Here is a 12,605-nt window from a genome sequence, read left to right on the forward strand (position 1 = left end):
GAGTTTTACAGATTGCATACACTAATTTAATGCAATTGCTGTATGTATATAGTATTTAGTGCTTTGCAGTATGTACCATGGTAACATAATGGCTTGGTGTACAAAGACCTGTACCCTCTCCCACGTTATACTAAAATTTAAGAATGCAGGAGACAAAATAAGAAAATTTTCTTTCTTAAGGGGGAAAAGGGGGAAGTCACTCAGGTTTGGGGTGTCCAAAGGCTGTGTGTTGAACAAGTGTCTGTCAAACGTCCGGCTCTGTGCACACTCCGCCAGCGCTCTCCTGTCCCTGGGCACGGCGCCGTTCCGGGACAGAGACGGGGCTCGGCCGGGCCGTGCGGGAGAGACAGGGAGAGGCTGTGCCGGAGCACCCGCTGTGGGGACGGAGCTCGGCTATCCCGGAGCACCCGCTGTGGGGACAGAGCTCGGCTGTCCCGGAGCAGCCGCTGCGGGCACAGGGCCGGGCCGGCCGGGCTGTCCCGGAGCAGCCGCTATGGGCACAGAGCTCGGCTGTCCCGGAGCAGCCACTGTGGGCACAGAGCTCGGCTGTGCCGGAGCACCCGCTGAGGGCACAGAGCTCGGCTATCCCGGAGCAGCCGCTAAAGGCACAGGGCCGGCTCGGCCGGGCTGTCCCGGAGCAGCCGCTGCGGGCACAGAGCTCGGCTGTCCCGGAGCACCCGCTGCGGGCACAGAGCTCGGCTGTCCCAGAGCACCCGCTGTGGGCACAGGGCCGGCCCGGCCGGGCTGTCCCGGAGCACCCGCTGAGGGCACAGAGCTCGGCTATCCCGGAGCACCCGCTGTGGGCACAGGGCCAGCCCGGCCGGGCCGTGCGGAGCGCGCAGGCGCCTCGGGGCGGGCCCGGCGCGGTTGCCGGAAGGGCCGCCCCGGCCATGCGGAGCCTCTCTGGGTTCCTGTGGGTGCGGGCGGCGCCGGTACGGAGCGGCGGGGCCATGCCCGGGAAGGTGCGGCCAGGGCCAGGAGAGGGAAGGGGGGCAGGGGCGGGTGGTGCCCGCAGTAACCGCAGTGACCGCGCCTGTTCCTCTGTTTCAGGGAAAAGCAGCCGCCAAGGGCCCCGCGGAGCCGGCCGCCACCGCGGGACCGGTGGCGGCGGCGGGCGGCGGCTCCGTGAGGGTGGCCGTGCGCGCCAAGCCCGGTGCCCGCTGCAGCGCCGTCACAGGTGGGTCTGCGGGCCGGAGCACCGGGCACTGCATCGCTGCGCCCTGAGGAACAGGGGCGGAGGGAGGGAAAGCGCAAAATCCCACCCGGAAACTGAAGCGAGGATTTCGGCGCTCCCCCGTGTACAGCGCTGGGTGGCGCGGTGAGCACGGGGTAAATCCTGATCCTGAATCCTTCCCGTTTGGCTTCTGTGGTTTCGTGCAGGCCGTTTGTGTCTCAACGGTCTGTGCGGTTTTATTAGAGCCATAAAAGTTGGATCTAATAAAACGTGCTCTCCCTCTACAGCCCTGGCCTTGCTCCTGCACGCATTGGGACTGCTGAGACATCCCCCGTGTGTGCGGCACCCACGAGCTGTGGCAGTGTCCAGGCCCCTTGGGAATTTACGGGGAATTTACTGACAGCGTGATTCTGAGCAGACTGATTTAACAAGCGGCTTTTGGGGTGGAGGGCTAACCTCATTTGAGTCGTGTTACGTGGTGCCAAGCAGGACAATGGTGCCAAGCAGGACAATCACTGCTTGTATTGTCAGGAATTAATATTTGATTGTAGTGGCCGACAATCAAGGGAATTCATGAAATGTGAAAATGCTTCACCTGCTAATCTATACATTTACTCGGTTTTAAATCAAAATGCTTTCGAAAGCATAAGCGTTCATTTTTAGGAAACTATGATGTGATGTTTTGAATATTTTGAGCATAAAATCCTCCAACTATTTTCTATAGATGTGACAGCAGAGGCAGTAGGTGTAGCTATTGCTGCACCTCCGTCGGAAGGGGAGGCAAATGCAGAGCTGTGTCGCTACCTCGCTAAGGTGCTTGAAGTGAAGAAGAGTGATGTTGTTTTAGAGAAGGTACTTCCTTTTTTTCCTTTCAGCTTTGCCCTACTGCTGTTGAAATTTTGAAACTTACACATTGAGTACAGGGAGCTACTCCAAGTTCAGTCTGAAAGACACTTTAAAAAGTTTAGTTGAGTTAATGGAATGATTCATTGAGAACAAATTTAGTGTAGGAAGAACTATGGCAGATCTTGAGATCTTTTAACCGGAAGGGTTATCATGATAATGTTTTGCAAATCTCTGTAGTTCATGTTTTCTGTGTCCTTCAAGATTCTCTTGTTTTCATGTCAAATGAGTTTACAGAATTTGTGTTCTGCAGAGAATGTGCATTTTATTAACTTTTCACTTTTTTTTATAAACTTCTGTATTTGATTCTGACATTTAACTGTCACACATAAGCAAGAGCATATGTAAGCACTTGGGTTGTAGCTGGGCCTCAAGAGTTTCTCTGTATTAGAATTTATATGTCTTGACTTTGGTGAGTGGAAACTCTTTGTTTTAGTCATTGCACTGAATAAATAATTTGCTTTGTTAATTCATTGTACTTGGAGTCAGTCTTTCCAGCCATTTTCATTTATAGTTTATAAGCACAAGAGCACAATGAAAAATGGTGCTTTTTATTTTTATCTGTTGGTTTAATGGAGTAGTTATAGAAGTCTTTTAAAGCCTCATAGTAAAGGATAAGATGACCAAGGAAATGTTGTGAAGAGATAGAGACAAAAAGATGTGAGTCTTGTTTTTCCTAAATCACGGGCAAACTGCTTCATTTGTTGATCAGCATCTTATAAATTGCACTGTTTTCTTACCTTAAAGGGTGATTCTCTGAAAGATGGGTTTTTTCTGTGTTTGTCTAAACCAGGGCGGTAAATCTCGTGACAAAGTGGTGAAGATATCGGTATCAGCAACACCACATGAGATTTTAGAAAAACTGAAGAAAGAAGCTTCCAGTTGACCTAAAACAAGAGTAGGAAATAGGAAAAAGCATCCTGGTACATGGACTGATATTCTTTCTTACTTGATGCAGTGCTGTTGAGAGTGTGGCTAATGACTACAGGAAGATACTTCTGTCCCCTCCCTTGTTAATATAGGTGCTGTACAGTTGAAGTTTTCCTGTAGGTTTGGTTAGAAAACTGAGACTGTATCTACTTCTGTCACTACAGACTTCCTTCTGCTCTGGATGGTTTCCTATGGGTAAGATTTGTCCTCTTTCCTGGTCCCTAAACAAATTGTTTAGGAAATGTGTTTTTTAGTGGAGGAAATGTTGGTTAACACAGCGAGGGGCTTGGAATGACAGCCTTCCATATGGGAAGTGGTACAGAAGGACAAACCTGGATGGCAGAGATATAAAAGAGACTCTTCTCTCTGATATCTCACAGCAGGTGCAGCTTTTCACTGTGGGCACTTACAGGTATCTAAAATAAATGTCTTTTGAAGCCAGTGTGCTGTTGTTGATCACACAAACTGAAAGTAGAATGTCCTGAGCAACGGAAAGAAAACCAGAAGATTTCAGTGTGAAAAACCAGCGCAGGACCTGGTCATTGCACACGTGGGGGCACTTTGTAATAGTCTGTAAATAGTTTCCTTAAAAGTAGATATATGGTCATATATATCTTTGCCAATTGTATGTCACCTGTAATGAGTGTTTTTAATACAGGCACAGAAAGTCCCTTTATTAAAAACAAGCTTTGGTTTGTGTTTATATTTTTAACAAAGAAAAGAGTTGTTTCCTAGAAACGTCTTCATAGAATGCTTCTTTGAAACTGCCTTTTTTATAATCTTTCCTTGGTCTAAAAATGAATAGTAGTGCAACCCCTAGAGAACAGAGCTGAGTCATTTGTAGAACACAACAAAACAAGAAGTCTGAAACAAAATGGGCAACTATACTCCAGTTTCAGGGCTGATGAGAAAAAGGCTGAACTTCTCTATTTATCATGCTTCAGAGGGCAGAGGAGGATTTAACTGACATGTCCCAAAGATGTGTGTGATACCATACATGGTTCTGGGAGGACTTAGTTTTTTCCTCTGCATCACTGCTGATGTCTGAAATTGTCCTGTATTTGTCCTATGGTTGTCATGTTAAAAATAAAGTAATGGCTAAAGGAAAAAAGATAACTATTCTGAAGGTTTGCTTAAGGTTTGTCATACATTCTCCTGGAGAAGAATGTTATGAATGCATAAGCATTTATGCTGATGCATTGCCAGATTGATGCAGTAAAGGCTTCATAGCTCATAATTCAGCTTCTTCATGGGCAAAAGTCTTTCATTTTCGGGAACTCTTTCAATGTCCTGTTATTCTAAATATTGCAACAGTTGCTTTTGGAGTTAGAGAACTGGTGTTTTTCAAGATGGCAGTTCCCTTCAAGGTAACTAATTTTAAAGATGTTATGAAAAATGTTACTTTCTGGAGAAATAAGTCTAAAGTCTGAATTCTGTTTGTTTAATGGTTCACACCTGGGCCCCTTATTTTCTCAGGCATTTGGGCAGCCATACATTGCCTCAGTCCTCTTTCCTTACATATCTTTTCAGTCTGCACAGGCTGATTTTATTTTACTGTTCATCAGTTTTGGTTCACCCCTCCCTGCTGCTAGATCTGCTCTTGCCCAGCAGAGGGGTGCCGTGTCTTGCAGAAAAATTAAGGCCAAGCAAACCAAAATGAAGTGTTAGTGGTTTGTTGTTGGGGTTTTTTCCTTTTATTTCCTAAACTTTTCTACTTATGATATGTAGAAAATGGCAATAAAAAGACTGAGGAATTCTGTATTTATAAATTACATTTGGAATTGGCTGCTGCAACAGCCATTATAAATTTTTTTTAAAGCTTATATGCTCTGTTGAAATAATGTATTTCATTACACACTTCCCTGTGACTTCAGACACAGACTGAGGGAGGAGCTGTGTGGACAGATAGAGTCTGAAGTACATTGATCTTCAGTGATGATTACCTGAAATAGCCAATTTAGTGTTTCAGTGCCCTCTCTGTCTTGTCAGCATGTTCTGTCTAGGCTTTGCTGGCTTCTGCTTGGCTTCTTCACCTTTCCTGAACACCTTCAGCTGGCATTCTGCATCTCTTCTTCCTGATTAACGAAAGTAACTTGAATTCCTGATAGTGTGGCAGATAAACCCTGGTAATATGCAATTTATGTAATGTGAGTAACAAAATTATTTTGGAATGGTTGTATAAGTAACACTGGGGTGTTGCCATATAGAATCATACCTGACAGCCTCTATGTCAATGTTTTTTGTGCTGTACATCCCTGTATCAATTGTATCCCTGATACCTTGGCTGTGGATTTAGGTAGCCTGGGAGGGTGGAACTGCTGCTCCATTGCTGTAGGTCCCCAGTTTGTGGTGATGGGGAGTGGGGCTGGCCCAGCCTCATCCCCAGCGGGTGCAGCTGTGAGCAGCAGGTGAGCAGCACTGCCAGCAATGAGCCATGGAGTGCCCAGGGGCACTGCCAACCACACAAGGAACAGAGGGCACACAGGTGCAGGGCATCAGCATGAGGGGATAAAAGGTTGGGCTGAAGAACAAGAAGAACAGACATTTGGAATGACGTTACTCTGCATGGGCAGATGCTTGAAGCCTTCTGAAATGGTGAGGTGCTACTCTGCATGGGTTGAAGCTTTCTGAAATTGTACGATGATGCTCTGTGTATTGTGGCTGTCTCAACTGTGACACATTGTATATAAGAGAGGTAGGCAAGAGCTAAGATACTTGTGTGTCCAAATAATGCCAAAACTATGATTTAGGCCTAACTACTGCAAGTCTTGCATTGAAATCCTAACCTGTCAACTGTCCCTTCATGAACATGGTAAAATATCTTTCATTCTGTTGAAAAAATTGTGGTAGCAAGTATCCCTTACTCCAGCAGAGTATGTTTTCATAGAGCAGAGCTTTGTGATGTTGTAAGAAGCTTCTTCCAAGAATTACAAGATGCTTTACAAATCCCTGCTCAAAATGAATTCTTATTCCTGGACCAATTTAAAAACATTGTCCCTGTTGCTACATAACTTACATACCTGTTGGTACCTGCTTTATCCATGTGCATTAAGCTATGTGATTACTCAGCTATTGCAATCAAGCACTGTCCTCTTTCCTTAATGCATGGTCTGACCAATTTCAGTAAAATCCATCTAATGGTGATTTAATATCTGGCTGCTTGCAGACCTGCACAGTCAGTGCAATTTTAAAGTATAATTATGTTATTTAAACATTAGCAAAATAGAAGTTATCTGAATAAATTCTATGCCAGTCTTATGGTATAGAAGGGTCCTAGTCTTTCATCCACTCAGTTATAATTATTTTCTAAAATCCAGCTTTGAAAGTTGGTTTCATTGTAGTAGTGTAATATGTTAATTAAGGATATTTAATTATACCCTCTGAAAGTGTCTCTTTGCTCTTTTTCTTTCAATCCATTCCATTTATCATCTGCAGGGTATTCCTATCTCTTCTTTTAGTCCCAAGTGTTTCTAAATCCTCATTTCTTCAGGTATCATCAGTCTAAATAATCCTGGATAATTGACAACTTTGTCAATAACTGGCAGCAGCAATTTAGCAGAAAGCACAGTTTAATATCTTCCAGTTTCCAGGAAGATAAATACACCTGATCTTCCTGCTCAGTGCTTCACATCTCACTCTTGTTTCCCCTCTCATAATGTTTATTTGCATGTGTAAAACTTGAACCAGCTGACTTTTTGAAATTGTTTCTGCATTACTTCTACCTACTGTATTCCCCTCTTAATGTTTCAGTCTTTATCTTGGGAGGATGATTCATTGCCAGATGGGTTTAAAAATGGGCTCCTGTCTCCTTTGGGGACCACAGTGCTTTATCCTCCTGTAAAAGCTGTCCTGGTTGTTACTCTAGGAAGGGGCTGTACGTGAGGCAAAGTGCTCTTAATGCAACTGAGGCACAATAAAAAAGCTGCTGGAGAAATTAAATGCTTGCCTGAAAGGGAGGAGTCTGGTACTTCTCTGAGATATTGGAAATTTGTTTCTTCCTGATCCCTTATGTATTGGCTTCTCAAGTAATTGTTACTGAGTTGTGACAAATTTTCTTTCATCTATAAATGGTGCATTTATTTGGTTTTTTTCAAGAGCTGGGGAAGTCAGAGTGATGAAGTATCCACCATCGCTTCATCATGTGCCATCTCTTACTACAGCCTGAGGGTAAGTTTTTGGAATATTGTTTAAATAACATTCTGAGTTTCCAAATCTGAAGTATGGCAGGTGAAAAGTGAAATATATTGAGTATCAGTTCAGCAGTTGGTCACTATAGAAACATGCTGTAAAGAGAGCAGTTAGCCATGAACCCAAGGAAAGAGGAGCAAACAATAGAGGGTCAAAGCCTCATTTCATGCTGCTCAGATAAAGCAGTTGTCTGCCTTAAGAGAACAACCAGAGTTACAAACTATAATTCTGGGGTGATTGTCATTAAGTTGTTTTTTTCCTTGTGCCTCGTAGGTGTGCAGTGCATGTGGGAAGGGCTGCAGCAATGCTGTTCCTTTGGCCAGTTTTTGTTGCTGTAATGCTTTGAAAGCCAGGATGCACTGAGGCATAACTTAAAACAAATTTCAAAGCTCTCAACGTGTTAGGACATACTTTGTGCCCAGCTGGCTGACAGGAGCATTACCAAGTTGAATTTTACAAAACAAGCTATTTGTGTGGAACCTTTTTTTTTTCATCAGTGCTGCTTTCCATAGCTTCTCTTAAAATCTATGAAATTTTTTTGCTTCCCTTCTGATGTTCAGAAGGGGTGTGGGGTTACATTTGATGGAGGTATCAGCAGCACCTTCCTGCCACATCTGGGTGCTCCTGCAGCCTCTCACCTTCAGCTCTGCTGCTGCTGTTGCAGGGAAGTGCCCTCCAGCAGGACCAGGCTCTCAGGGGCTGTTTCTGCTCTCTATTTGTCACATCAGCAGTGTTGCTGATGCTTATCTCCTTAGATGCCACCACATTCCCTTTTCTGTTTTTTGGGCCTGACAGCCCTTAGAGATGCATTCATTGAGGAAGGAGGGAAAAGACCTTGTGATCCAATCTTTGCAATCAGAGGGCAAACCTGTCCCTTCCAGTGAGGCCCTGTGGCAGCTCTTTGTAGCTCCTGGCATTTGCCCTTTAGTGAAATATCTCCTTTTGTCTCCAGTAAATCTGACAGCAATCAGCCAGCATGTATGTGAGGTCATGTTCCTGCTATGAGGAAAGATTGCTGGTAGCTACTCAGATACACTTCTGAACAGGCAATTTTCTTCAGTTTCTTAACTGCCTTTTTACAATGGAAGTGCAAACTGTTACTAATAAACCTGATAGGTTTATGGGTTTTGAGGAGACTGTTCCTTTTTGTTCAAAAAACCTGATTATGCTCATCACTGACTGAATATAAATGCTAATACATAGAGGGAACCAGCCAGGCAAATTGCACTTGGCTAATTTTACTTAATGAGAATGTCTGATTCTGTTCAGTCACTTCCTCGCTGAGTTCAGGTTCAGCTGCTAAAGCAGACCCAGGAGCTTTTTGTTAAATATTTTTAAAGGATGATCAGCTTATAATGATGTTCTCAAAGTCTATGACTTCTGTTTGCTGTGATTGCCATGACATATCATCTGGAATAATTTTTTTCCCTTATTTAATACCATGCCAGACAATATTTCTGGCAGAAGATAAATGTGAAAATAGAACATCTGAAAACATGAATTTGAAAATAGCTGTAGTTAAATTGTAGAATGTGAGGCAAAGCCTATCTTTCAGTAGTCAAGTACCTGTGTATGTAAAAGCAGAGAAGTTGTAAGATCTGATTAAACACTACTATATAAATCCTAAATACACAAAAACAAGCAAAGTGATCCTGTCAGAGGAGGTGTTGATATACATTTTATGCACCTAAAGACAAAAAGAATGTGCAATATCAGAGCTTGCCATAAGCTGTTCTGCCAGATTTATGGGGCCACCTTTGCAAATCTGAATTTGAAAGGTTTTTTTCACTGATCTTGCTGTAAGGTAGGCCTCCCCAGGAAACCTAGAGAAAACCTTTGGTTTCTCAGCTGCATATAATTCCTGCTCTCTTCAGCGAGCTGACTTGGTCTTTTTACCTGGGGAGGAATTTAGTGAAGTGTTCCAGGTTTTACACACTTGGACTTCCAAACTTAAATAAGCAAATCCTGTTAGCTTATTTTCAGGACTTAGAGATTTTCAGGCTGGGTTTTAGGCTTTGCCCTGTGATTATCCAATGTTACCTTGATCAGACCATCTGAAGAAACAGACCTTATTTGTTTTACTCCTGAGTTAATGTAATGCCTTAACGTCTCAAATCAAAAAATAAAGAAAATAAAACATGATGGGGAGGGATGGAATAATTTTGTTGAAGGTTAATTTATTGGGCTAGGAGCAATACTTGGCTTATGGACTTTGCAGGCTTGTCCTACATCTCCTTCTAAACTCTGCTGAGAAATAAGATACACAGAATAGAGGGTGTGATAGACTCTTGATGTTTTATAGCACCTCCTCTGCTGTTTAGCACTCAAGTCAGAATGGGGAAAAAAACCTGTCAGGTTTTCAAAGACTGTAAATCTAATAATTTGCAATATAAATTTCACAGTTATTTCTTGCTGGCAATCTGTGAATCTAGGTGGTAAAAGGATATTACCTATGGCCCTCTTAGTGTGACTCCCGAGTCCTGCCAATCTGAAATTTTAAACAGGAAAGATTTCATCTTCTGAAATGATAGGTTCATGTGGGGGCCATTGATGTGAATTATAAAAAGAGTATCTATTGATGTGTTTGTTTTGAGAGTTGTGTGGGTTAAAATACAAATTCAGATGAAAAAGTTGATCAGCTGCTCGTAAGTAATTCATCTATTCTGTCTTCTCATCTTAGGTAAACTGATTCTACAAAGGCAGTTACATCTTGCCAATATTTTTTTGTGTTAGTGGACTAACACTTTGTAATTGCTGTGAGAGGCTGGCACATCTCCTTGACACCAGGGGTGGCCAACTGCTGCTCCCAGCTCTTGTCTTACCTACAGAGCTTTGTCCAAAGTGTTGTGAGATCTCCCCCAGGTTCAGCTGAAGCTGAGTTGGCAGCCCTGGGAGCCTCCGCCTTTTGCACCAGGAGGAGCTGCTGCCAGAAATGCTCAGTCAGGTTAGTGGATATGGTGAGCTGGCTCTGCAGGGGAAGAGAACTCTGGACTGTATTAAAAACTGTTTCTAAATATGAGACATGCTCTCCTGTGTCAGAAAAGAAAGTATAAAGACGTTAATTAAAGGTAAATTTTAACTTGGATAAATTCATGCCCATCATTGGGACCTTTCATCTCTGAAGCTCAGACCTGCCCCACTGCTGCATGGATTGTCACTGCTGGAAAAAGTGCAAATACCAAAAGAGGATGACACTTCACAGTTTAAGTGAAATCACTTGAGAATGGTTAAATCAGGTTTTCTGATTAACTAACTCACTTGATGGTGTAGTGCATGAGAGAGTGACTCAAACACTTATTTTCCTTTGCTCTGCTGTCTGTGAGCAGCATCAAGCAGGAGAGACACCCGTCTGTCTTCCAGATTATATGCTTTCTCCACAAAGGAGCCTTTGCTCTACTGCTACATGCTTGTTCAGATTTAGAGGATAAATACAGCCCACAGTTTTAGAGGATAAATAAATCTGTGACTCCTTAGTTGCACCAGAAAAGTGTGACTGGAGGCAGGTTTGGCAGCAGAGAATAAGCTATCGAGGCTGTCGCAAATGTTGGATTGGCAGCAGAGGAGATAACTGTATTTAAGGGTTTTAGAGAAGAGCTTGTCCTAAACAATAAGGTTTGAGCCAATTTTAGAGAGTAGGACTGCTGATTATCCTATATGTCTTATACTAGGTGTCCATTTTCATGAAGGAAAGAATCTTTTCAAAAGAAAAATGTCAGACTTCTAAAGTAAGAAAATAAGAGCATAAAAACAAGGTATACCAACCTCTGTATTTTGCCCCTTCTCTCCAGTCTTTTCTGTTTATAATAACCTACAAATTCTAACTCTAGATTAAGTGGGGGTTCTTGGAGATGCATGTTCTGCTGTTCCTTTGGTAAAGCTCAAAATCTCTTGTTGGTCCTGTAATACAAATAATGATATGAGCATAATCAAGCTTGTATTTGTTTTGTGATTATTCTGAACACTGGAGAATAACAGTAATTATAATACCATTAAATAGTAATGGAAAAAGATTTAAGAGTGGATCATGAGACTCCTGGAAGGAGATGAAAATCTTACTCAGTTCTCTTCAGTACTGCATTGCATTCCTCTCTTTTATGGCAAAAAGAGGAACCTAAAATGATTTCCAGAATGGTAGGGGTCAAGAGTGCCAGGTAAGAGACAGGATTGTGTGGGAAAAACCTAACAGACATTAATTCAGTTTCAATAATTAGTTTCCTGTAATTTTAGCAGTGCAGTAGTGGTCAGAGAGAACTGCATTTAGAGCTCACAGACAGGAATATAAGTGTGAAGAAAACAATTCTTTCATATTCCTCTATACCTCTCAGCATGCCATCTGATTGCTTTGTAAATCTATGCAGCTGGTGTTTTCTTGGACTGTGTGGATGTGAAATCAGTATGTGACACGGCTCTATGACCCATGTCTTTGCTCCATGAAACAATACTCATTCCCTACACCATGATTTGAACAAGGCAGTGTAATCTGGTATTTGTCTCCAGTCTTCTTTCATAATGTGTTCACAGTGTAAAGCTCCTGTCACGTGCTTGAAACTTTGTGTAATCCAAGGGATAAGGACATTGTCCATCTGGAAGCCAGGTAATAGAATTTTGTGATAGCTCTTGGTGGCAGGATCCCTCAGGGCCAGAGGTGTCTGTGTAGGGTCTATGCTTTGCAGCAGTTATGAGGCTATTGCCTTGCTTTGGAATGAGTATGTTTACGAGTATGTAAAACCAGATTTCTTTTGTGCAGTTTAGTCTGTCTGCTTTGTCGTGTGTGAGCCACAATGTGTGCATTGGGCCCTGATTATGCAGTGTCTCTGTGGCTCTTGCAGTGTTGACAGTGTTCATTTGTGAGGGAGAGATGATGTACATGACCCTGGTTAATGATCCTCTAACACACAGTGCTTCCAGTCCAAACTGGAGGACAGCATCCAAGGAGGAGGACAAGCTATGCATGATAAATACCTCTCCCACTGCACAGTCAGAGTAGGCTCATCACAAATGGGAAAAATGGAACGTCATTTTCCTTGAGCTTTTCAATTTCTTGTTAATACCTTTCACAGAAGAAAAAATGGGTTTTGTCAAAATCAGTATTATTTAAAGCCATATAAATGTGAAAGCTCTTAGAAAGTTACAAATATGAATTAAAATACCCATTTTAGTTGTTTCTTCAGTATATGATCTTTGGTTTATTCCTTTATTTCCTTCTGTGTATAATGAAGTTTCCTGACAAAGAGTCAATGAAGAAGATTAATAAACTGAGTTTAGTGTAATCACGTTCTGGCTTGTATCAGTATTCAGGATGGATTGCTTATCCTAGTCTGAAGTGATGTGTTAATTTGACTTGGAAATGGAGTAAGATGTGGACACAGAGTAAACAATTTAACGAATTAAATAAAATCCTAGCTACAGA

At 42.6% G+C, this 12,605-nt stretch overlaps 1 protein-coding gene across 3 annotated transcripts; it reads left to right on the plus strand.

Moving 5' to 3' along the window:
- The first annotated feature begins 269 nt into the window (after positions 1 to 269).
- On the plus strand, positions 270 to 12,605 carry CUNH15orf40 (chromosome unknown C15orf40 homolog). 3 transcript variants are annotated; one of them, XM_071441409.1, is made up of 5 exons: positions 270 to 962; positions 1,051 to 1,177; positions 1,899 to 2,026; positions 2,871 to 3,000; positions 3,100 to 12,605. In XM_071441409.1, the coding sequence occupies exons 1-4, from the start codon at positions 891 to 893 to the stop codon at positions 2,961 to 2,963; spliced, it is 420 nt and encodes a 139-aa protein (XP_071297510.1). In that variant the 5' UTR covers positions 270 to 890; the 3' UTR covers positions 2,964 to 3,000; positions 3,100 to 12,605. The 3 variants fall into 3 exon arrangements, 2 of the variants coding, with proteins under 2 accessions (XP_071297510.1, XP_071297509.1); XR_011681474.1 differs by having other exon boundaries at positions 273 to 962; positions 2,871 to 7,174; positions 9,876 to 12,605; XM_071441408.1 differs by having other exon boundaries at positions 273 to 962; positions 2,871 to 12,605.

The sequence above is a fragment of the Agelaius tricolor genome, unplaced genomic scaffold, assembly GCF_023055355.1.
Source record: "Agelaius tricolor isolate 1412-34295 unplaced genomic scaffold, bAgeTri1.0.p SCAF_16, whole genome shotgun sequence".
Lineage (NCBI taxonomy): Eukaryota > Metazoa > Chordata > Aves > Passeriformes > Icteridae > Agelaius > Agelaius tricolor.

Bases quoted from the DNA above. Each gene is read 5' to 3' on its own strand.
- CUNH15orf40 (XM_071441409.1), top strand. From the start codon at position 891: ATGCGGAGCCTCTCTGGGTTCCTGTGGGTGCGGGCGGCGCCGGTACGG. The intron at 963-1,050 runs GTGCGGCCAGGG...CCTCTGTTTCAG, and splicing joins GCGGGGCCATGCCCGGGAAG to GGAAAAGCAGCCGCCAAGGG. The intron at 1,178-1,898 runs GTGGGTCTGCGG...TATTTTCTATAG, and splicing joins CCGCTGCAGCGCCGTCACAG to ATGTGACAGCAGAGGCAGTA.